The sequence below is a fragment of the Rhinopithecus bieti genome, unplaced genomic scaffold (genome assembly GCF_001698545.2).
Source record: "Rhinopithecus bieti isolate Rb0 unplaced genomic scaffold, ASM169854v2 scaffold_12, whole genome shotgun sequence".
Taxonomy (NCBI): domain Eukaryota; kingdom Metazoa; phylum Chordata; class Mammalia; order Primates; family Cercopithecidae; genus Rhinopithecus; species Rhinopithecus bieti.
The window spans coordinates 1,654,005-1,675,489 of record NW_016803028.1 but is presented as its reverse complement, the minus strand read 5'-3'; the positions used below and the strand labels follow the sequence as shown (position 1 = coordinate 1,675,489).

Below are 21,485 nucleotides of genomic sequence, written 5' to 3'. Positions count from 1 at the left end.
TATGAACCGAATTTTAAAAGGAATACAGCTAGAAATTTTGAACCAGGTTATGAAATGTGGTCTAATTTGCATATCACATTAGTGATATTTATAGTGCAACATTTATAAAAACAATGTGGCTATATATAGCAATGTTCAGACTCCATCATAACTCTATGCTTATACATTTATATTAAGAAAATAATTTGAGTGGAGCAAAAGTGAAAACAAAACAAAAAAACCTATAATACACATCTCTGACCTTCACATCAATTACCCTGATACCCAACAAAACAGAAATTACCTAAACGCTCAACATAAGAAAGATTAGTAAATCATGGTACTTCAATAGAGTAAAATATAATGTTCTAAAATGATAATAGGGAGATTTGGAAACAGGAAAAAGCAGAATATAAAATGTTACATACACTGTAATAATCCTCTATTTTTTATACAAAAGAACAGAAAAACATGAAAACGCTTGCACAGGGGTGGTGGGTTTATGTACCTTTAAAAAAAATTAATAATATTCTCAATTTTATCATCAACAGCAAATTTAAAATCTTGCCTTATTGCCAAAAAATGTATGCATCAATTTGTTTGGCATAAATATAACCTTTTCCATAAATAAATGTTCATTTAGAATTCTACTTTATTATATGTCTTGCAAAGGCCAGCAGATCTAATTTTGTAGATAATACTGAGCCATATTTTCCCAAAGTCCAAGGAATGCTGTAATTTGGAGTTATGGGCCTGTATGACCAGTGCTCCAAATGTTGAGTCAACTAGCAAACCACTGACATGGTGGATAAACCCAGTTCATCCTGAAGCCTGCAAATATTTGTAATTATATCTCTTATTTTAAAAATCAACTATACTATAAGGCCATAGTCACCAAAACAGCATGGTACTGGTATACTGGTATAAAAATAGGCAGATAGAGCAATGAAACAGAAATAAATGAAATAAAAAAATAGAAATGAAAGCCCTACTCTAAGATATTAGGATATTAGCTTCTTTTCAATCTAAATGAAACTTTATAGCAGAGTGGAGAGGAGGCAGAGAACCATACAAACTTTCCCTTTTGCATGGAAAAAAAATCGCCATGGAAACTTTCAGTGAACCTCAAGCAACCTCAGACAGCCTAGCCAGCACTCCCCTTGACCTCAGAGAGAACAATTTAAAGAAGCCATAAAAGATAGACAAATGGGACTATATTAAACGAAAAGCTTCTGAACCAAAAAACAAAAACAAAATAAACAAACAAACAACAACAAGAAAAACAATGAGCAGAGTGAAGAGACAACCTGTTGAATGGGAGGAAATACATGCAAACTATTCACCTGACAAGGGACGAATATCTAGCATATACAAGGAACAAACAATTCAATTGCAAAAAAAGCAATCCCGTTAAAAAGTGAGCAAAATATCTGAACTGATATTTTTCAAAAGATATACAAATGGCCAATAGGTATATGAAAAAATGTTTAACATCACTGGTGATGAAAACCACAATGAGATATTATCTTATCCCAGTTAGAATAGTTTTTATCAAAAATACAGAAAACGACAAATGCTAGCAAAGATGCAGAGAAAAGGGATACATATTTTTGGTAAGAATTTAAGTTCATACAGTCATTATGGAAAACAATATAGAGATTTCCCAAAAAGTTAAAAATAGAACTACCATATGATCCTCAAATCCCACTAATGGGCATTTACCCAAAGAAAAGAAAGTTAGTATATCAAAGGGTTACCTGCACCCCCGTGCTTATTACAGCACTATTCACAATAGCAAACATGTGGACTCAATCTAAGTTTCCACCAACAGATGAGCAGATAAAGAAAATGCTATACATATACACAGTGAAATAATATTCAGCCACAAAGGAGAATGAAATCCTGTTATTGGCAGCAACATGGATGGAACTAAAAGTCACTATGTTGAGTGGATAAGTCAGGCACAGAAAGACAAATATCACAAATTCTCTCTCACACATGGGAGCTAAAAAAGTTGATCTCATGAGGTAGAGAGTAGAATGATAGTTATCAGAGGCTGAGAAAGGTGTTGGGGGTAGGGAGAATGAAAAGAGGTTGGTTAATGGGTAAAACATACAGTCACATAGAAAGAATAAGTTCTAGTGTGTGATAGTACAGTAGGGTGACTATAGTTAACAACAATATATTGTACATTTCAAAATAGCTAGAAGAGAATATTTGAAATGTTCCCAATATAAAGAAATAATAAATGTTTGAGGTGATAGATGTCCTAAACACCTGGGTGTGATCATTATATGTTCTATGTATGTATCAAAATATCACATGTACCCCATAAATACATGCAGATATTATGTATCAATAATAAATACAGTAGTCATATGTGTGGAAAAAAGAGCAACTCTTTCCAGAAAGCACTGACCTTTAATCCTGGCAGACCTCGCCTTCCTATTGTCCCCTAAGAAAAATGGAAAGCAGAGACCTTAGAGAAGGATATAAACCAATTTTCACCCCAGCCTACCATCCTCTTCCACAAAGGCAGGGGAAATACATCCCTCCAGCTGTTAACACCTACCCAAGGGCCAACATTTCCAGGTTCTCCCTGAGGTCCATCAAAATTAGAACTTCCCTGAAAAGTAAGAAATAAAGGGAAGATCAGAAACAAACAACGACAAATGCTAGCAAAACTTTTTGTCCAATACAGAAGGCACTAGGTAGATGTAGCACTTAAATTTGCACCAAATTAAATTAAAGATGTAGTTTCTTTGTTATGCTGACCACGTTCCAAGTGTTCCATAATTCCATATGGCTAGTGACTACCATATTGGACGGCACCGACGCAGGATATTTCCATGATCTCAGAATGTTCTGTTGGTCAGTGCTCCCCAAGAAGCAAATGGCATTAGATTCTGATGTTTCAAAATATCCGTGTCGTAGGCATCTTTCCCCAGAGATTGCTCCTTTGATGACTCCTTACAGTTCACCACGCTGGGACCACAGTCACACATAGTCTCCAACAAGCCATACTTAATATTTGAAAATATTGGCACTTCTCTTTCTACCTGTATCACTTAGGGTCCTGAGTGGCAGATAGAAACAGAAGGTAGAAAAGCGTCTCTCTGAAGACATGGGTGATCAATATATACAGATGCTGACAGAGAGAGAAAGAGGTTATATAGTCACAGTGAGGAAAGATTCCAGTGTTCTCACTTCTTCGGGGTCAGAAGTGAAAAAATGGGTATTGTCCAGAGAAAAAAATGAGCCTATCTTTTAAGAAAAATTGAAACCATGTGAGATCCCAAGTAGGGGTACTTCAGATAATTATTTCATAAAGTTACATGCTAACTCAATAAGAATACACAAATAGGGAAAGAATGTGAAATAACAGAAACAAAAACGTTTTGTGCAAAGCTGTTCACCCAACTGTTATTCATAATGGATTAAATTCTGAAACAATTTAAACATCCCACAATATAAGGGAAGTGTTGATCAAATTATGGTAGAAACACTTATTGAAATAGAATGCAACAATTAAAAACTGTTCTTCAAAAGTTTTTAAAGTACATAAAAGTTTGTGCTATAATGCCAAACTGAATCTAGTTATGGGGAAACAATCATACAAATCCTAATTGAGGGGTGTTTAGCAAAATAACTGGTGTACACTGTCAGTGTCATGTAAACAAATAACTGAGCAAATGTGATGAAAGCGCACTGATGACACAGGACAGTTAAAGGCACCACTTCGTCCTCAGCTGGATCCTGGAACAACAGCAGCAGCCACAGAGGACATTATTGGGGTGTTATGGACTCAAGGTTTGTGCTCCCCCGAAAATTCATATGTTGAAATCCTAACCCCCAATGTGATGTTATGAGGAGGTGGGGCCTTTGGAAGGTGATTAGGCCATGAGGGGGGAACCCTCATGGTGGGATTAGTGCCCTTATAAAAGAGGCTTGAAGGAACACTATAGCTCTCTTTCTGCCATGTGAGGTTGCAGCCAAGAAGATGGCTATGAACCAGGAAGCAGTCCCTCACCAAACACTGAATCTTCCAGGACCTTGATTTCGGACTTCCCAGCTTCCAGGACTATGAGAAATAAATGTTTGTTATTTAAGCCACCCAATCTATTAACTCTGTTACAGTAGCCCAAACTGCCTAAGACATGGGGCAAGTGGGAAATTTTGAATATGGACTGCACATCAGAAAATAATATTGGCCGGACATGGTGGCTCACTACTGTAATCCCAGCACTTTGGGAGGCCAAGGCGGGCAGATCACTTAAGGTCAGGAGTTTGAGACCAGCCTGGCCAATATGGTGAAACCCCACCTCTACTAAAAATACAAAAATCAGCCAGTGTGGTGGTGGGCACCTGCAATCCCAGCTGCTCTCGGCAGGAGAATCGTTGAACCCAGGAAGTGGAGGTTGCAGTGAGCCATTGCACTCTAGCCTGGGCATCACGGTGAAACTCCATCTCAAAAAAAAAAAAAAAGAAGAAGGAAAGAAAGAAAGAAGAGAATATTGTATAAATGTTTAATTTCATGAGGGTGATGATTATATTATGTTTATATAGAAGAATATCTTTTGTTTTACTTGTTGAATATTTAGAGGCAAAGTGTCATGAAGCCTTTCCTCGATGAGTCATGAGCTAATCCTCGATTAGCTCAGTCACACACACATACCCCTAAGTATTTGTATAGACAGATATAAAGCAAATATAGCTAAAGGATAAAAATTGGTGTTTAGACTTATAACTACATTTTTCTGTAGATTTGAAATTTTTCAGAATGAAGAGTTAGGATAAAAGGTAACAGGTTAATCATGGACTATTTCAACAACACAGAGAATAAAATTAAGGTAAAGAAACACTAGGGGCTGGCATGTTGCTGCTACAAACGAGTTGGTTTTTCGCTCTCCTTTCACTTCCTTTCTTTCTTCCTTCCTTCCCTCCCTCCCCCTCCTTCCTTTCTTCCTTTCTACATTCCTTCTTTCTTACTTCTGTTCCTTCCTTTTTATCTCTCTTTCTTTATTCCATACAAGGGAATGGATACGGGCTGGCAATTGATAGTATCCACAGCCTCCACCATAAGTGAGCTACAGGCAAACCCAGTTCTAGTAAATACTGAAAGAAAATGTAACCCACTCCTTCTGAAGGAACTGAGGGTGCTGACGATGGACACCGTGTCCCATGTAAAGCGCACGCACTCTCAGCCATAAAAGAGAACTAAATTATGTCCTTTGCAGCAACATGGATGCAGCTGGAGGCCATTATCCTAAATGAACTAATGCAAAAATAGAAAACCAAATACCACATGTTCTCATCTATAAGTGGGAGTTAAATCTTGGGTTCACACAGACATAAAGATGGGAACATTAGACACAGAGGACTCTGAAAGGTGAGGGAGGAAGGGGGCAAGGAGTGAAAAACTCCCTATTGGTTACTATGTTTACTACTTGGGTGACGGGATCAATAGAAGCTCAAACCTCAGTACCATACAATATACCCTTTTAACAAACCTGTACATGTATCCCCTGAATCTAAAATAAAAATGGAAATTAATAAAAAAGAAATACATAATTTTGGTGGTATAGAAATATTCTACAAATTTGGACTCATGTTAAATATGGGGTTGTAACCTGCTTTTTTCACTTAATATTACATCATGGATGTTTTCCATATCATGAAATTGTCTTCTACATTATGTTTCATGGCCTAACACTATTCTACTGTGTGGAAGAGCATTGATTACATAAATAATCCTTTATTATTAGGTATTTAAATTTTTTTTTTTTTTTTTTTTTTTTTTTTTTTTGAGACGGAGTCTCGCTCTGTCGCCCAGCCTGGAATGCAGTGGCCGGATCTCAGCTCCCTGCAAGCTCCGCCTTCCGGGTTCACGCCATTCTCCTGCCTCAGCCCCCCAAGTAGCTGGGACTATAGGGCGCCTGCCACCTCGCCCGGCTATTTTTTGTATTTTTTAGTAGAGACGGGGGTTTCACCATGTTAGCCAGGATGGTCTCGATCTCCTGACCTCGTGATCCACCCGTTCGGCTCCCAAAGTGCTGGGATTACAGGCTTGAGCCACCGCGCCCGGCCTAAATATTTTCAATATTTTACTACCTTAAAAATCACTGCAATGATGATCCTTGGAGCTAAATCTTTGTGTTGCACCATGATTAGCTTCCAGATAAATTTCTAGGACTAGAAAGGGTAGATCAAATGACATACACATCTTTTGTTGTTGTTGTTTTTTTGGACGGAGTCTCACTCTGTCGGCCAGGTTGGAGTGCGGTGGCACGATCTCGGTTCACTGCCAGCTCTGCCTCCTGGGTTCACGCCATTTGCCTGCCTCAGCCTCCCGAGTTGCTGGGACTACAGGTGCACGCCATCACGCCCAGCTAATTTTTTGTATTTTTAGTAGAGACAGGGTTTCATCGTGTTAGCCAGGATAGTCTCAATCTCCTGACCTCGTGATCCACCCGCCTCGGCCTCCCAAAGTGCTGGGATTACAGGCGTGAGCCACCGCACCCAGCTAACATACACATCTTAAAGCTGTGACAGACTCAGTTGGTGGCCTATAAAACAGGCCCTCCCTTCCCCTGTGCTAAGAAAGTCTGTTTGGTCTTTTTAGTTTTGTTTGGGGCAACAACATACCCGGCTCCAAGGGATGAATTACGACAGGCCAAAGCCAACTGTGATGATCCCATTTCCTTTTGTGGGAGACTTGCTTTCTCTGGATCTATTGAAATGGGGCAAGGGCTGGTGGGGAGCACAGGGCCTATTTTAGCTAATGAGCAGTAGAGAGAATATTGCTGGGAGTAATTTGATGAAAGGAAAGCCCCTTTTCTCCTGGCATTTTATGTAAAGGTGAAGACAAAAACACTTGGAGCTGCTAAACCTAGAGTCCGAAGGCTGACATGCTGAGGATGGCAGTGTGGGAGGAAAGGCGCCAGGTCCCTGACGACATCACTGAGGCTCAATGGGACCATCAACTGATGTGCCAAAGTTGTCATCACCTATGCCTGGGGTTATAAAACACGTGTATTAGCTAAACACTGCTAGTCAGGCTTTCTGTCATTTGTACATTTTAAAACACTAAAAAAAAAACAGTAATCCTAACTAATGACTGATGTGTATTGCCTATTGCCTTCCAAAAAGGTTGTATTGATTTTCCTTCTTCCCAGAAGTGTTACTTTCTCGCTTCTGACTGGCATAATTGGTTCTCCAAGCTTTCTCCAATATTAGGTATATAATAAAATTATTCTGCTTGGTCAGCGAGACTGCTTCATCAGGAAACCCTCTCCATCCAGACTGCAACATTTAATCCGCTCTTTGGTTCATGTCAGAAAGGAGCGGTTGCCCCCGAAGAGCTATCTCCCAGCAGCACTTAACAGGCTAGAACAGGCGTGTCCAATCTTTTGGCTTCCCTGGACCATATTGGAGGAAGAAGAATTGTCTTGGGCCACACATAAAATACACTAACACTAACGATAGCTGATGAGCTTTAAAAAAAGAAAGAAAGAAAAGAGAAAAAGTAAAAGAGAATAGAAAAGAAAAAAATCTCATAATGTTTTAAGAAAGCTTACAAATTGTGTTGGGCTACATTCAAAGCCATCCTGGGCCACGTACTGCCAATGGGCAGTGGGTTGGACAAGCTTGGGCTAGAATGTCAGCATATACCAGCTGCAGGGTAATACAGCTGGTGGGAGTGATTTCTGTTATCTAAGTCTATTAAAAGACGGTTTAGTTACTACCATTTTTTGGCCCACCATGGGAGCAGAAACCATAGGGAACACAAATGGAATATGTCACGGCACTGCCCCAGAGGGTTGCAATTTTTGTTTGCATGTACAAGTTAGGGATCTGGTGCTCAAGGTTAACCCTTGGCTAAACTCAGTGATGGAGACCTCAGAAAGCTGTGAACATGCAGCTGTTGCTGTGGCTGCAGTGCTGTGATGTACACAGCGCTGTACAGTTTGTCTAGAGGCTTAGGTTCCTTCCCAGCAGTAAAACCTTGAGCAAATCAGAGAACCAGCCTGAATAGACAGATCACGATCTTTCTTCTCACAACAACCACAACTCATGGAAGTTTTGAAATGGTTTCTCTATCTTCCTTCCCTCCTTCCAGATGAGGAAACTGGGGCCCACATGGGTTAAGGGTTGCTGTCCTGCTACTCCCTTAGCTCAATTCCATAGCCGATTGAGTAGCTATTCACGGGGCTGTCTGATGTCAACTCACAGGAGAGGGTCTCAACAGGAAACCCTCTCAATGGGGTTTGTCCAGAACAACTGTAATTAACAACAGGATGAGATTCTTGCAGCAAGTCGTGCTGGTTTTCTCACAAAGCAACATAATAATGACCTTGTTATAAACTGTATTTAACTCAGGCTCTAGACATATATAAAAGGAACGCAAACTAGCTAGAGAAGAGAGCCTGTGTCCTTTGAGCCTATAGTTTTGTCAAAGGATGAAAAACTGGAGTTCAAAGTAATAGAGGTTCCTCTCCAACTGCAAACATTTTGCTATGCAGACCTCATGCTTGGAAATTAGGAAAGATATGAGGACTGAAGCACTTGGGTTATTTTAGTCGTTTTTCAGAATCATACATTTTGATGTCTAGGACATGAAAATCTAAAACTGGCTGCCGAGAAGTTAACATTGATCAAAGTTAACAAGTCTTTTTGCTTCTGTGATGCCTTCTATCACAATTCTTCTAGTCTTCAGAACTAGGCAAGGATTTCACCTTAAAAAAATGGCTAATACCCAGTTCACATCAATCAGCACTGCCTGTGACAGAAGGCAAGCCAGCACTGTAATGACCCAGAGTACCTTTTAAATCAATACATCATTATAAAGATAGAGAATTTAGGAACTAGAAATATCTTAGGCATTATTGAGTCTGGTGCTTTCATTTTAGAGATGAGGAAACCAAGGACAAAGGGTGTAATCTTGTAGGAGATAGGATTCGTATAGAAAAAAAAAAAAAAACCTATGAATTAAGTATGCAAGGACGAGGATGTCAGTGGAGACTGGCATTCAGAGCTTCTATCTCCATAGACCGTGGATTCCCACAGGCTTGCTCTCTGGTTTTTTACGCTGATCCTACCAGAATGCCCAAGTCTTCTGCCCCAGCTAGCATCTGTTCCCATGTAGCCCCCCAAGGAAACAGACCATCTTACCTGATGCCCACGCCTTCCTTTTTCTCCCTTAGGGCCTTGGACATAGCTATTAGTTCCAGGATCCCCCTGAGAAAATAAAGGGTTCATTACCTCAAATGGACAGAAAAGAAAAGAAATTATAGGAAGAATTATTTATAACAAAGCAAAACAAAAAAATAAGGTACAACTAAAGTGGACCCTTTTAATTATCTGGACCTGCTAAAAAATCTCAGACATTTAATGCAATTAAAATTCCAACCTTTTTAAGAACTCAACTTTTCTGTAAGTTTTTCTCTCAAATCTTGTATTTGTTGCAATACTAAGATAAGGTGAGCAGATGCTTTATTAACGAATAATTAATTGCTCTTTGCCTTTGTGTCATGAGCAAACAGTTCTCCAGTCTCTGGAATTAAAGCAGCAGAAATCCCCCAACATCACTCACAGGATCTCCCCTTAATCCAAGCTCTCCACGGTCTCCAGGTTGTCCTGGCGGTCCCGTCAAGCCCTTAAATCACAAAGAAAAAAAATGTGTCACTTTAAAAAATGACATATTGCCTAGGGAGAAGAGAACATTAAGAGGGAAAATAAGAATCAAATGAAAAGAGCAACTTAGTACTTGAATTTTAAAGCATTCATTGCCAAGGAGGTGAGATTGAAAGGTAAAGAAGGACACACTTTTACTGGCTATCTGCCATATGCCTGGACCTAGATGTGTGTTACCTCATTTAACCCTCACAACTCAGGAATTCACCGATTTGCATTATGCAGGACCTGAGATTCTAGGAAGTTGGGCCTAGGTCTCCCTACCATCAAATTCCTTGATCTTTCCACCCCTTGGTGATGCTCCACACAGAAACACATGTTGTTGTTGTTGTTGTTGTTGTTGTTGTTGTTGTTGTTTAAAAAGGGGGGGTGGTGAGCAGGGCTTTCTCCATCATGAGCATGGGTAGCAGCGGTAGAGCAAGATCTCATGAAAAAGAGAAAGGAGAGAAAAATGTTTCCAGACCTCCTGACTACTGCAGATAGGAAACCAGAGAGGTGAAGAAACTTGTCATAGGACTGTGACATAATAAGTAAATGATGCTTCCCTTAAACCCTGCCATGATCAGTGCCATTCCTGTGTAGTAGTGCCTACAGAGCCATGAACTGGGGAGAGGCTCCACCACAGGTGCCTTCCTCAGATGACATCACGTGCCTGGAGCTGGAGGGTGCGCATGATGAACAGATGGGATCACTGTTCTATAGCTTTCAGACACAAAGGAAATAAAATGTTCTCTAGACTCCAAAAGAAGCCAGCTCATAATCTTACTTGAGATGCCTCCTTATCTCTTTCCTGGCCTAATATAATGGTAAAAGGGAGCTAGATAACTCTAGGTTCCAATCCTGCTATTTAATTTCCTACATAGGCAAATTTCTTTGACTTATTCTAAGACTCCGTTTTCTCATTTGTGAAACAGATATGCCTAACTTACAGAAACAGTGTAGGGATTAAGTAGAAAAATAAATTCAAGTGGTTAGGCATATGGTTCCCATTATGATTCACCCTACTTCTAGATCCCCCTTTATCTGACCCAGTCACTGGACTCTCAGAGTAATCTTCCAAACCTACAGCTTCCAATATGTGTCTTCCTTGCCTATAAACCTTCGATAGCCCTTGATTACTCAGCAGAAACAAAACTCCCAAACGTAGCATTAAATTGACTCCAAATTGCCCTTTCAGGCTTTCTCCCCACTCTTTATACTTTTTATTTTATCCTCCACTCCTATGAAATTAGGATCCTTATTTTTCCAAACCTATCATGATTTCTTCTAACTCTAACCCTTTCCTTGAGCCTTTTTCTTAAGCTAGAATACCCTGTGTCTCTCTCCCAGTCCCTCTCACAGAGGTCTGAGTGAAAAATGTCTTGATTTCCTGCATTGTCTGGAAAGCTGGAGTCCTCCCCACCCTTGGGCACCTGTTCAAATGCCACAGGGCCTGAGTACAGAAGTTGTTCTCTTGCCTCCCTCTGTCTTCCTTAATTGTTACCTATCTTTAAAATTTCATCCCATCTTCACGTCCTCAGTGAAGTCTTTCTGACTACACAGGCTGGGTCAAATCCCCTGTCATATTCCTCTCCATACCCTTATCTCAGCAGTAATATTATATCTATTTCCAGGATTATTTCATTCATGTCTATCTTTTCCCATAGAGGCCAATCTTAAGACACAGAGCCCATGTCTGTTTTGTTCCCCATTCTAGAATCACGTCTTGATTACAATAGATGCTCAATAAATTCTGATGATTGATCAAATGAAGAAAAGGGAGTCTAGTTTCCTCTCCAAGTCACTGTGCTCCCATTGGTTCTTTATTTGCACCATTGTTACATCCTGTAGCTTACTGTAAACACTTAACAGGTGTTTATTGAATTTAACTAAATGTAGCTGAAACTGAAGGCTCTCCAGTGTTAAGAAAGTATGGTATCTCCCACCTTTCCAAAGTCTGATCCATAAACTTCAAGTTAGAAATTAAACCTCAATAAAGAGCCATGTCTTCTGACTCTCCCTGTTTCACCCATCAGGAATTCAATCCACATCACTAATTGTGCACCCTTGGAGTAAAAGCATTAGTCTAATTTCATGAGGAGTACAAAGAAGCATAAGCAAATAAATTACACCCTTTATGTCTAATCCTATCAATCAATAGAAGCTGACTATAGTACTGTGTTGACATGAATCCTTCAGCCATGTTGGATCCCATAATTGGTTAGTATGTCTGCCATGGGCACAGGAAGGGAAGGTTGTAGGACATATGCTAGGTATCTGCCATCCCTTACAGGGAAACAGAATTACCATCAGGAGGAAGTGTGTAATCACTGTCAAACGATAGTATAAATAATTGCAAGGATGTAGAGAAGGCAAAGATCACTACAAACTGACATGCCAAGGAAGCTGTTGTGAGGAAGAAAAAGAGGAACTGGGCATTGAGGAAAATGTGATATTCAGATTAAGCACTGAATATGGAAGCAAGAAAAAGGCATTCCAGAAAAGGCAGCTGGCATGAGCAAAGACACAGAGGTGCACATGCATAAGCAACATTTCGAAGACAGTGAGCCTGGGAAGATATTTCTTGACAGAGATTTGTAAAGAATGTGGTTGAAAGGCCTTGGATGTAACACTAAATCACTGGCGACAGGGAGCTATGAGAAGCTTGAGAGATTGGGAGTGACATGATCGCTCTTCTCAAGCACAAAAGGTTAAGTCACAGGACTTACATTACTCATTCCACCATCAGCAGAGTCAGACCTTAGGTGAAGCTTCCAAACAGCTATCTCATATTAATTCCCCTTTAGCTCTCCATTTAACGCCATAGGATTTAAGCCACTAGATGATTTTTTCCCACAGCTTCCCACAGTTTAAAAATAAACTATCCATATCAGGTTACTCAATAGGAAAATGAAAGAATATCATTATACTTTACCCGATTTCCCCTATTTCCTTTTCTCCAGATGACCCTGGGATTCCACGATTACCCTAAAAAAAGAAAATGAACATACAGACAACCTGTCTTTTATTAGTCCTACTAAAATTTTTCTTTATGTATTTTCACAATTCTAGCCAAGAGTAGAAAGTACCTTTACTACTCTATTTCTGACAATGTGACAGATTAGCTGTTTTGAATAACCCTCCCACTGAAAATTCAAAATTCCAGATAAATTAAAATATATTTCGTATACATTAAAAATCTGATTTAAGGCCGGATGCGGTGACTCATGCCTGTAATCCCAGCACTTAGGGAGGCCGAGGCGGGTGGATCACCTGAGGTTGGGAGTTTGAGACCAGCCTGACCAACATGAAGAAACCCTGTCTCTACTAAAAATACAAAATTAGCCAGATGTGGTGGCACATGCCTGTAGTCCCAGCTACTGAAGAGGCTGAGGCAGGAAAATCACTTGAACCCGGGAAGTGGAGGTTGCAGTGAGCCAAGATTGTGCCATTGTACTCCAGCCTGGGCAACAAGAGCAAAACTCCATCTCAAAAAAAAAAAAACGGATTTTAAAAAATCCTTATGGTTCATAATAAGGAGAAAGCAAATATGCAGGCAAGTAGCTCATGGCAGTCCTGAGAGCTTCTTGTAATTGTGTGTGTGTGCACGTCTGTGTGTGTGTGTGGTGTGTGCATGTGTGTGTTGGGGGGAGCAGTGTGAAGGGCCTCAAGCTAACAATTTATTTTAGAGTGGTCCCAGAATGTAGTGCCACTAGGAACACATGACAGAAGCAAACAACCTCAACTCAGGCCCTCATGATGTCTCACAGACAGCGTTCCATCAAAAAATGAATTTAAATCAAAAGTCATAACACACATGAGGGAGATGCCACGAAGGAGAAGCCAATGGAAACAACATACAACAAAATCGGACCTGCAGTGACTGAAAATATTGGGATTATAATATACTGAATATAAAATGAGGATATTTAGTATGTTTAAATAATTAGAAGAGAATGAATAAAATAACCAACTATAAAAGGAGATCAAGTAGATTTCAGAAAGGATCAAATAGAACTACTTGAAGTGAAAAATATAATTAAAATTTAAAATTCAATTGACAAGTTAAATATTATATTAAACACAAGTGAGGTGAGAATTAGTGAACTAGAAACTATACAGAAATTATACAGAATGCAGCACAGAATGACAAAAAATAGAAATATAAAAGAGCAGTTAAGAGACATTGGGGGCAAAATGAGAAGTTCTCACAAATTTCTAATTAGATTTCTGCAAAGAAATAATACAGAAAAAATGAAAAATAAAATTTCAAAATGATAATTTCGAAATTAAGTCCTGAAGATTTCCAAAATTTGTAAGAAACATAAACACTCAGATTCAAAAGACTGACAAGTCCCAACCAGAATACATAAAAAGTAATCCACACCTGGACACATCATATTGAAACTGTCAAAAACTAAAATCAAAGAGAACATTTTAAAGCAGCCTTATGCAGTTTAAAAAGTTGCTTACAAAAGAACAACTATTTTGACAGATAATTTCTTAATGGCAATAATGAAAGGTAGAAGACAATAGAAGCCAGAAGACTATGAAATTACATTTTCCTTTTTTTTTACACTCTGAGCAGCAGCATTTACGTATTTTTTCCAAGTCTTTTCTTTTTTTCTTTTTTATGATACTTTAAGTTCTGGCATACATGTGCATAACGTGCAGTTTTGTTACATAGGTATACACGTGCCATGGTTGAAATTACATTTTCACGGTGCTGAGAGAAAGTAACCATCAACCAGAATTGCTTACCCACTGAACTATCTTTCAAAGAGATTTTCAGAAAAACAAAAACAAGAAGAGTTTACAACGAACTAACCTTTAGAATTTCATTAAAGGAAATTCTAAAAGTTGTGCCTTAAGCAAAAGAAACATGATTTTTTCATGTTCTTTTGAAGGTATCAGTGACTACAAGGAAGGCATCAGTCAGATGAGTAAACATGAGGGTAAAGCTAGATAAGCATTGACTATATAAAACAATAAGAATGTGTAATTGGCAGAATTTAACAAAAATAAGATGGAAATAAAATACTGTACAATAATATGTAATATGGGAGGGAGTTGATTAAAGTTTCTAGAGTCCCTGTATTTTGAGGATGAGGAAAAATACATAGATTAACATTAAACATTGTTGAGTATACATGTTAAAAATTCTAGCTAGTCATGAAAAGCTGTACTCTCTACAGGAGTATAAATGCCAGGTTAATAGAGAGGAAGACATTAAATAAGAAACTTCTGCACCTGTTCTCCACCCAAGCCATCAACTCCTTCCTCACCAGGGTTGCCCTGTGAAGCAGAGGAGAAACAGGTGTATGCGAATATTTCTTTGATGTTAATTTCTTTGCTAATATTTTTTCAATTGATACAGAATCTAGACTCTGTAACACTTACATACTGCACCCAGTTACTAAAAAGTAATGATTATTTTCTTCCTGAAATAGTTATTAGGATTATATGCTGTTTTACCTCATAGCTTCAGGTGCGAAAAATGTATATGTAATTTTTAACCTTAAAATTTGAGTGGATAAGAAAGATTCCCTTTAAACTTTTGCACTTGGAGCAAGTAGCTGTTTCACAAGACCAAATGCAACACTGATTGTCAAATGCTAAAACGGTCTTTTGTCATTGACCTTCTTTAAAAAGACGGCAAATATGCCTGAATTAGTTAATTTAATGGAAACCTGGTAGTTCACAGATTAAGGAGGAACTAAATGGGTGTGTGTGCATTTTGGGAGATAAAATTTAAAAAAAAGAAAGGAAGTGAAAAACTGAGGTTAATTAGGAGATGAGAGTAAAACTGGGCAATGGCATGGTGACATCTCGTCAAATATTCAAATTGTGGGCCCTTCATTTTGCCAACTATCCCAAAATGACCAATAATATATTCATTACAAAGAATCTTTTAAAGAAAAAGCCAGAGTTTCACAAACAAAATAAAATACATTTACATGTGTGAAATAGTTGATTTACTCCTACTGTCTACAAAAGAAAATCAAGTTTCAGGCATTTTTTTAACCAAAGCACAGCTGAGTTATACATAAAAATAAGTACACCAAACTCTTGGACTAGAATTACAAGGAAGGTATATTTGCCACAGGCCACAGGAGGTTAATCGGTGGTACCAGAAAACATGAATAAGGAAGCTCCATGAGCCCTTGTCTGTCTTGTGCATCATTTTGTAACCACTCCCTAGGATAATGTGGGGAACAGAGTGGGTATCTAATAAATACTTTTCAAGTGAGTGAATCAGCAAATGGATACTATGGTTCTGAATCTGAGTGTAAATCATTCCCTTCTTGTGCCAACTCCTTTCCTAACAACCTCATCCCAGCACTCCTCTTCCATTTGACACCCATCTTGACCAGACCCAGCCCACTACACGCTAGATTCAGGACCAACACTTCTAGACCATCATGTGATGAATACGGTGGCCCAATTTTTATACAGAGTCAGCAAGGCTTGAAAACAATATGTCACTGCCTTAAACTTGAAATACATGTCTTACAAATAGTTACTCATTAGCATGGAAGTTTGGCTATTTATATCATCTGACAAATTCTCTTGTCTAAAAGTCTGAAGCCTCACCTCACTCAGGCAAAGAAATGTGATTGAAATAAGTATTGCATTTCCCAAAGAAACTGCTATCCAGTTTAAGAAGGGTAAAGGAGATAACCTACCTTCTCTCCTGAAAATCCTCTTGCTCCCTAAAGTTAGAAAGAGATCAAAAGAATTGAGCTTGAATGAGATTTTTAAGGCTTGTTTCATTTAGGAAACCATATGTTCCCTGGTTTGAAGAAAATACAATTACAATACTAGATCAAAATGAAGATGCCTTGTCTGGCAAGTGTGGTGGGCATTACAGCATCCTGGTTACCACTACCCTCCTTTGCATGGAACCTGGAGAAAATTGCACTTTGCAACTCCTCACATAGTAGGAATGAAAGGGAACAACCCCTTATTAAATGCCCCTTATTAAAATGATGATATTTTTCAAACAAAAGTGAAAATACATTGGCTAGCAAGCATGAGAGGGCTTCAAGGAACAACAGGAAAAATTAATTGAAAGAGTCTTTTGATAGGTATACAGAACATGGTCATTGTGGTTAGGAAAACTCTCTTTAGGATTCTTAAAGATTGTAGAATTTTTTTTTTTTTACTTTATTAAGAAAGATTCTCCAATCCTGGGCAGTTGAGGGACATTTAATGCAACCAGCCGAAAAAGTACACCTGTATCCCTTTAAGCTTTAAAACTTTAGTGTTCTCACATGGACACAGGGTGGGGAACAACACACACTGGGGCCTCTGTCGGGGGATGGGGTTAGGGGAGGGAGAGTATCAGGAAAAATAGCTAATGCATGCTGGGCTCTATACCTAGGTGATGGGTTGATAGGCGCAGCAAATCACCATGGCACATGTTTACCTATGTAACAAACCTGTACCCCAGAACTTAAATTAAAATAAAAACAAAACAAAGAAACCTTTAGTGTTCTCAATCCTACTTCCAACCACCAGCACCTGTCACTCTTTTCCGAGGGTTTTTTCAGGGACAAGGGCCTGCTCTACCGACATGCAAGACAGGCTAAAAGTGCTAGGAACTAATACTCCCTGGAAGCTGCCATTAACTAATTCCTGATGGGATTTGGTGTATAAACACCCCAGCTCCCTCACCCCTTAACTGGGGTACATTGAGATGCATGTTCAACTCTGGCTGCCAGAGTTCTTCAGTAGGATTAAGCTCCATCTACCCACAGAGATGATCTGATTGATAATGTACCCTTTTCAGGCCTCCTTTCCTCCTTATCTCACTTCCTTACTTCCCTACTAATGCTTACTAGAATTATCTCCCAGTAAAATACTTGCAATTGACTCTTTTTCTCAGGCTTTACTTCCGGGAAACCTTTAATCTGAGGAGGAGCTAAGACTCCATAGCTATGTTGAAGAATTATGGTTTTCCTCAAACTCAAGGGATGAAGCCAAGAAAGAGAAAGAATCCCACAGCTCAAGGTCACACTCACCTTAGGTCCCCTCATACCAGGGCATCCTTCCTCACCTCGGAGTCCAGGAAGACCCCGGGGGCCTCGTTCTCCCTGTGGAAGAAGAAGACATGAATGCACATAAGCAACTGTCTCTGTCACCACCAGCCAATTCAAGCCAGCAATAAGGACCTTCAAAATGACCAAAAAAAGACTTGGTTCTTACAGTTGCTTTTACAACCTCAAAGACCTGCTCAGGACACCTCCAAGGCACTCAGATTGTTAATCTGCTCATAGAGATGATTCCAAACCACACAAACTCAAGCTATCTGCATTTTTAAATCAATTCAGTTAAGCCATATGGGCAAAACTTCAGAATTCAGATAAAACAGAAGGTCTGTCTGAACATTTTCTTCAGGCAGCTGAAATTGGATGGAGGTTTCATTGTGGTCCCTCAAGGAATAAACCATTATTTGACCCTTTCTCTTCCAGGTGAATTCCTACCTATTCCTAAGATATAGGTCCTGTGTCACCTGCTCTCCTGAGAAGCTTTTTCTGTTGACCCCACCCAACTGTCCCTTCAGATTCCTTGTAGTATTTGGAAGATACAAATCAGCACATATCATAGTGAAATGTGGTTTTACACATCAGAATCTCTTGCTATATTATGAGGTTCATGGAGACAAAGACAATGTCTCATTTCTTTATTGCTGCATTTGTAGCCCCAAACACAGCATCTGTTATCATACAATAGATATTCAACCAGGATTTGAAGAATTACTTACTGAATTATATTAATAAATATAACCTTTTCATCTCGGTATTAGATTAGGAAGGGAATGGTAGATATCATGCCTTTTGCCAAGTTGATTAAATATTAACTGGAAAGTACTGCACATCACATGAGCTTTAATCAAAAGACAGTCTACATTTGTAATATCTAACTTTGACTTAATTAGGTTGCTAACTATATATGCTGTTCAGGACAGTAAAAAGGCACACAATAAAATGAGAAGAACTACAGATCTAGAATGAAAGGGCGTGTATTTGAGTTCCAGTTCTGCTTCCAGCCTGTTGTGTGAGGTTAGACAAAAGCACCTGATGTCATGAATCACAATTTTCACCATTTATAAATGTGGATCTAGATAATACTGACTCCAGTCATCTCATAGGATTGTTCATTGAATGTACGAGATGCTGTATTGGAAATACTTCACAAAGTATATGGATTGAACAAATGAGGTGTTTTATACTTAGATAGCAATAGATAATGAGAAAAGCACAGCTTCTGGCATCAGGAAACAGTTTTGGACACATCTCCAACCCTCTCCAACCTTAACAAGGCACTTACTCTCTCTGAGTTTCTACTTTCACATCTATAGAACAAAAGTATTAACACATACTAGCAGGGTTGTGATGAAGATTAAATGTGATAATAAATACAAAATGCCTAATGCAGGGCTTCACACACAGTAGATGCTAAGTAAATGTCTTTTCCTCCCTTCTTCCTAGTCTATCTGTATTTTTAGCTTCAATGTGTGGTGTTTAAGCTTCATCTGGAAAATGTGATCCTAACATATCTACTGTACTATATTGCAATATATAGTGCTATCAGTTGTGTTTATTAGAAAATAGTTGATATATACAAAACAAATGTTCTCGATAAAAACAGAGACATCAAGGAAAATTTATTTTAACAAAACTAAAATAAACCCACTCAGCATGGCTACTATTAAAAAAAGAAAAAACAGCAGAAAATAACAAATGTTGACAAGAATGTGGAGAAATTGGAACCTTTGTCCACTGTTGGTGGGAATGTAAAATGGTGTAGCTGCTGTGGAAACCAGTATGGCAGTTCCTCCAAAAATTAAAAATAGAATTGTCATGTTGTCCTGGAATTCTACTTCTGGGTATATATCCAAAAGAATTAAAAGCAAGGTCTGGTAGAGATATTTGTACACCCATGTTTATAGTAGCATTATTCATAAGCAACCCAAGTGTCCATCAACAGATGAATGGATAAACAAAATGTGGTGTGTCTGTATATAAATACAATTGAATATTATGTAGCCTTAAAAAGGTGGGATATTCTGACACATGCTAGAACATGGATGAATCTTGAAGACATTGTGCTAAGTAAAGTAAGCCAGTCACAAAAATACAAATACAGTATGATTCCACTTATCTGAAGTACCAAGAGTAGTCAGATTCACAAAGACAGAAAATAGAATGGTGGTGACAGAGACTGGAGGAAGAGGGAGTAAGTGTCTGATGTATACAGAGTTTTACTTTTACTAAATGAAAAGATTTCTGGAGACGGATGATGGTGATGGTTATACAACCATGTCAATGTACTTAATACCACTAACCTGTACACTTAAAAATTGTTAAGATGGTAAATTTTATGTTATATGTATTTGACCACAATTAATTAAAAAGAACATTGTGAAGAAAAGAAATTAACCCACTCTTGTGACTTCTATTCCCAGTTTCTAAAATTTCAGTTGCTGTACACACATAATTATGTGTTTACCCAAAATTAGTCCTCAGGAAAAAATATATATATATAGCAGTCTGAAATTACAGTCCCCACAAAGCCTTCACAATTTCTCGTATTTCAGAGTACTCTCTCCATTACTTTACTTTGAACAGCATGGTACTGACGCACCATCAGTATCAATTTGAAATGTTTATGAAATGCTATGAAGGTCGCCCTTCAGGTCAGTTACAAAAAAAAGGAGGTAAAGAAATCTAACAGAAATGTATTTATTATATTTCAGGGTGAGACCTTACAATTGCAAATGTTGAATGCCATGCAAATAGGACTTTTAAAAGTGACTTTTATAGGCAACTGAATTCATGATTATATTGTGGCGACCATAAAGAGAGAGTTCTACAAGCTAAATGAGGCAATGGGTTTTTGGAGCTGTAAATAAAATTTGCAGTGACAGACTTCATAAATAGACTTAAAAATATTTTATCTTAAACAATTTAGGCAGAAGTAAACACAAAACACTATAGAAAACTGAGATGTTTCCAAAATGCAGCGCTAGTAATAATAAAGAAGTTAATATAGAAACTACATGGGAAAATTTTGTAATAAATTGATTTGATACAGTGTGAAAGAGAGAAAAGCAGTTTTTCTAATGTAATATATAATTACACCTAATTAAAGACTTTAAAATGCTTACATGTAATTAAATTAAAATATAAATATTTTATTTATATCAAAATAGACATTTGCCTGTTTTACCTATATCCCTAAAAGTTTATACATTCTAATTGGGCAAAAACATTTTTTAGGATGTTCATATGAAGAAATGAGAACTGTATTTTATATATGGGCCTATATGTTAAATGGTTTGGAGAACAAATTTTCAGTTTATTGTATTTCTAATTCAAATACTAAACTCTATAATGTTTAAAAATTGGTCTCTCATCTACTCACAGTATTTGCTTAAAGCTATAAATAATAGCCATGATTTAACGGAAAGACTAACACCACTAAAAGGTTTTCAAACGCTTGGCTATTTTATGACAAATGGGAATAATAATAATAGCATATATACATATGTGTGTATATGTATATATGTTATATTTATGTATGTTGTATATAACATATATAAATATAATAATATATTGTATATTATATATAATACATTATATAATATATTATACATTATATATAATAATATATAATAAATATATATGTCATATATAACATATATATGACATATAGAGAGAGAGAGACATAACATATATATGACATAGAGAGAGAGAGAGAGAAGAAACTAAGAATGTTTAGCCCTGTGTCTGGCATATATAAAACTGTCAACAAATGTTAGATGTTTT

The 21,485-nt window shown here is 37.9% G+C and overlaps 1 protein-coding gene across 1 annotated transcript in view; it reads right to left on the bottom strand.

The window, feature by feature from the left end:
- The window catches only part of LOC108537207 (collagen alpha-4(VI) chain-like), a 100,413-nt gene that overhangs the window by 39,996 nt on the left and 38,932 nt on the right, over positions 1 to 21,485 (bottom strand). The window contains exons 14-22 of the mRNA XM_017884417.1: positions 17,676 to 17,747; positions 16,338 to 16,364; positions 14,902 to 14,946; positions 12,587 to 12,639; positions 10,673 to 10,679; positions 9,572 to 9,634; positions 9,151 to 9,216; positions 2,552 to 2,605; positions 2,399 to 2,434 (exon numbers count right to left, since the gene is read on the bottom strand). Of these exons, the coding sequence (XP_017739906.1) occupies positions 2,399 to 2,434; positions 2,552 to 2,605; positions 9,151 to 9,216; positions 9,572 to 9,634; positions 10,673 to 10,679; positions 12,587 to 12,639; positions 14,902 to 14,946; positions 16,338 to 16,364; positions 17,676 to 17,747 (423 nt within the window). The remainder of the gene's footprint in view (positions 1 to 2,398; positions 2,435 to 2,551; positions 2,606 to 9,150; positions 9,217 to 9,571; positions 9,635 to 10,672; positions 10,680 to 12,586; positions 12,640 to 14,901; positions 14,947 to 16,337; positions 16,365 to 17,675; positions 17,748 to 21,485) is intronic.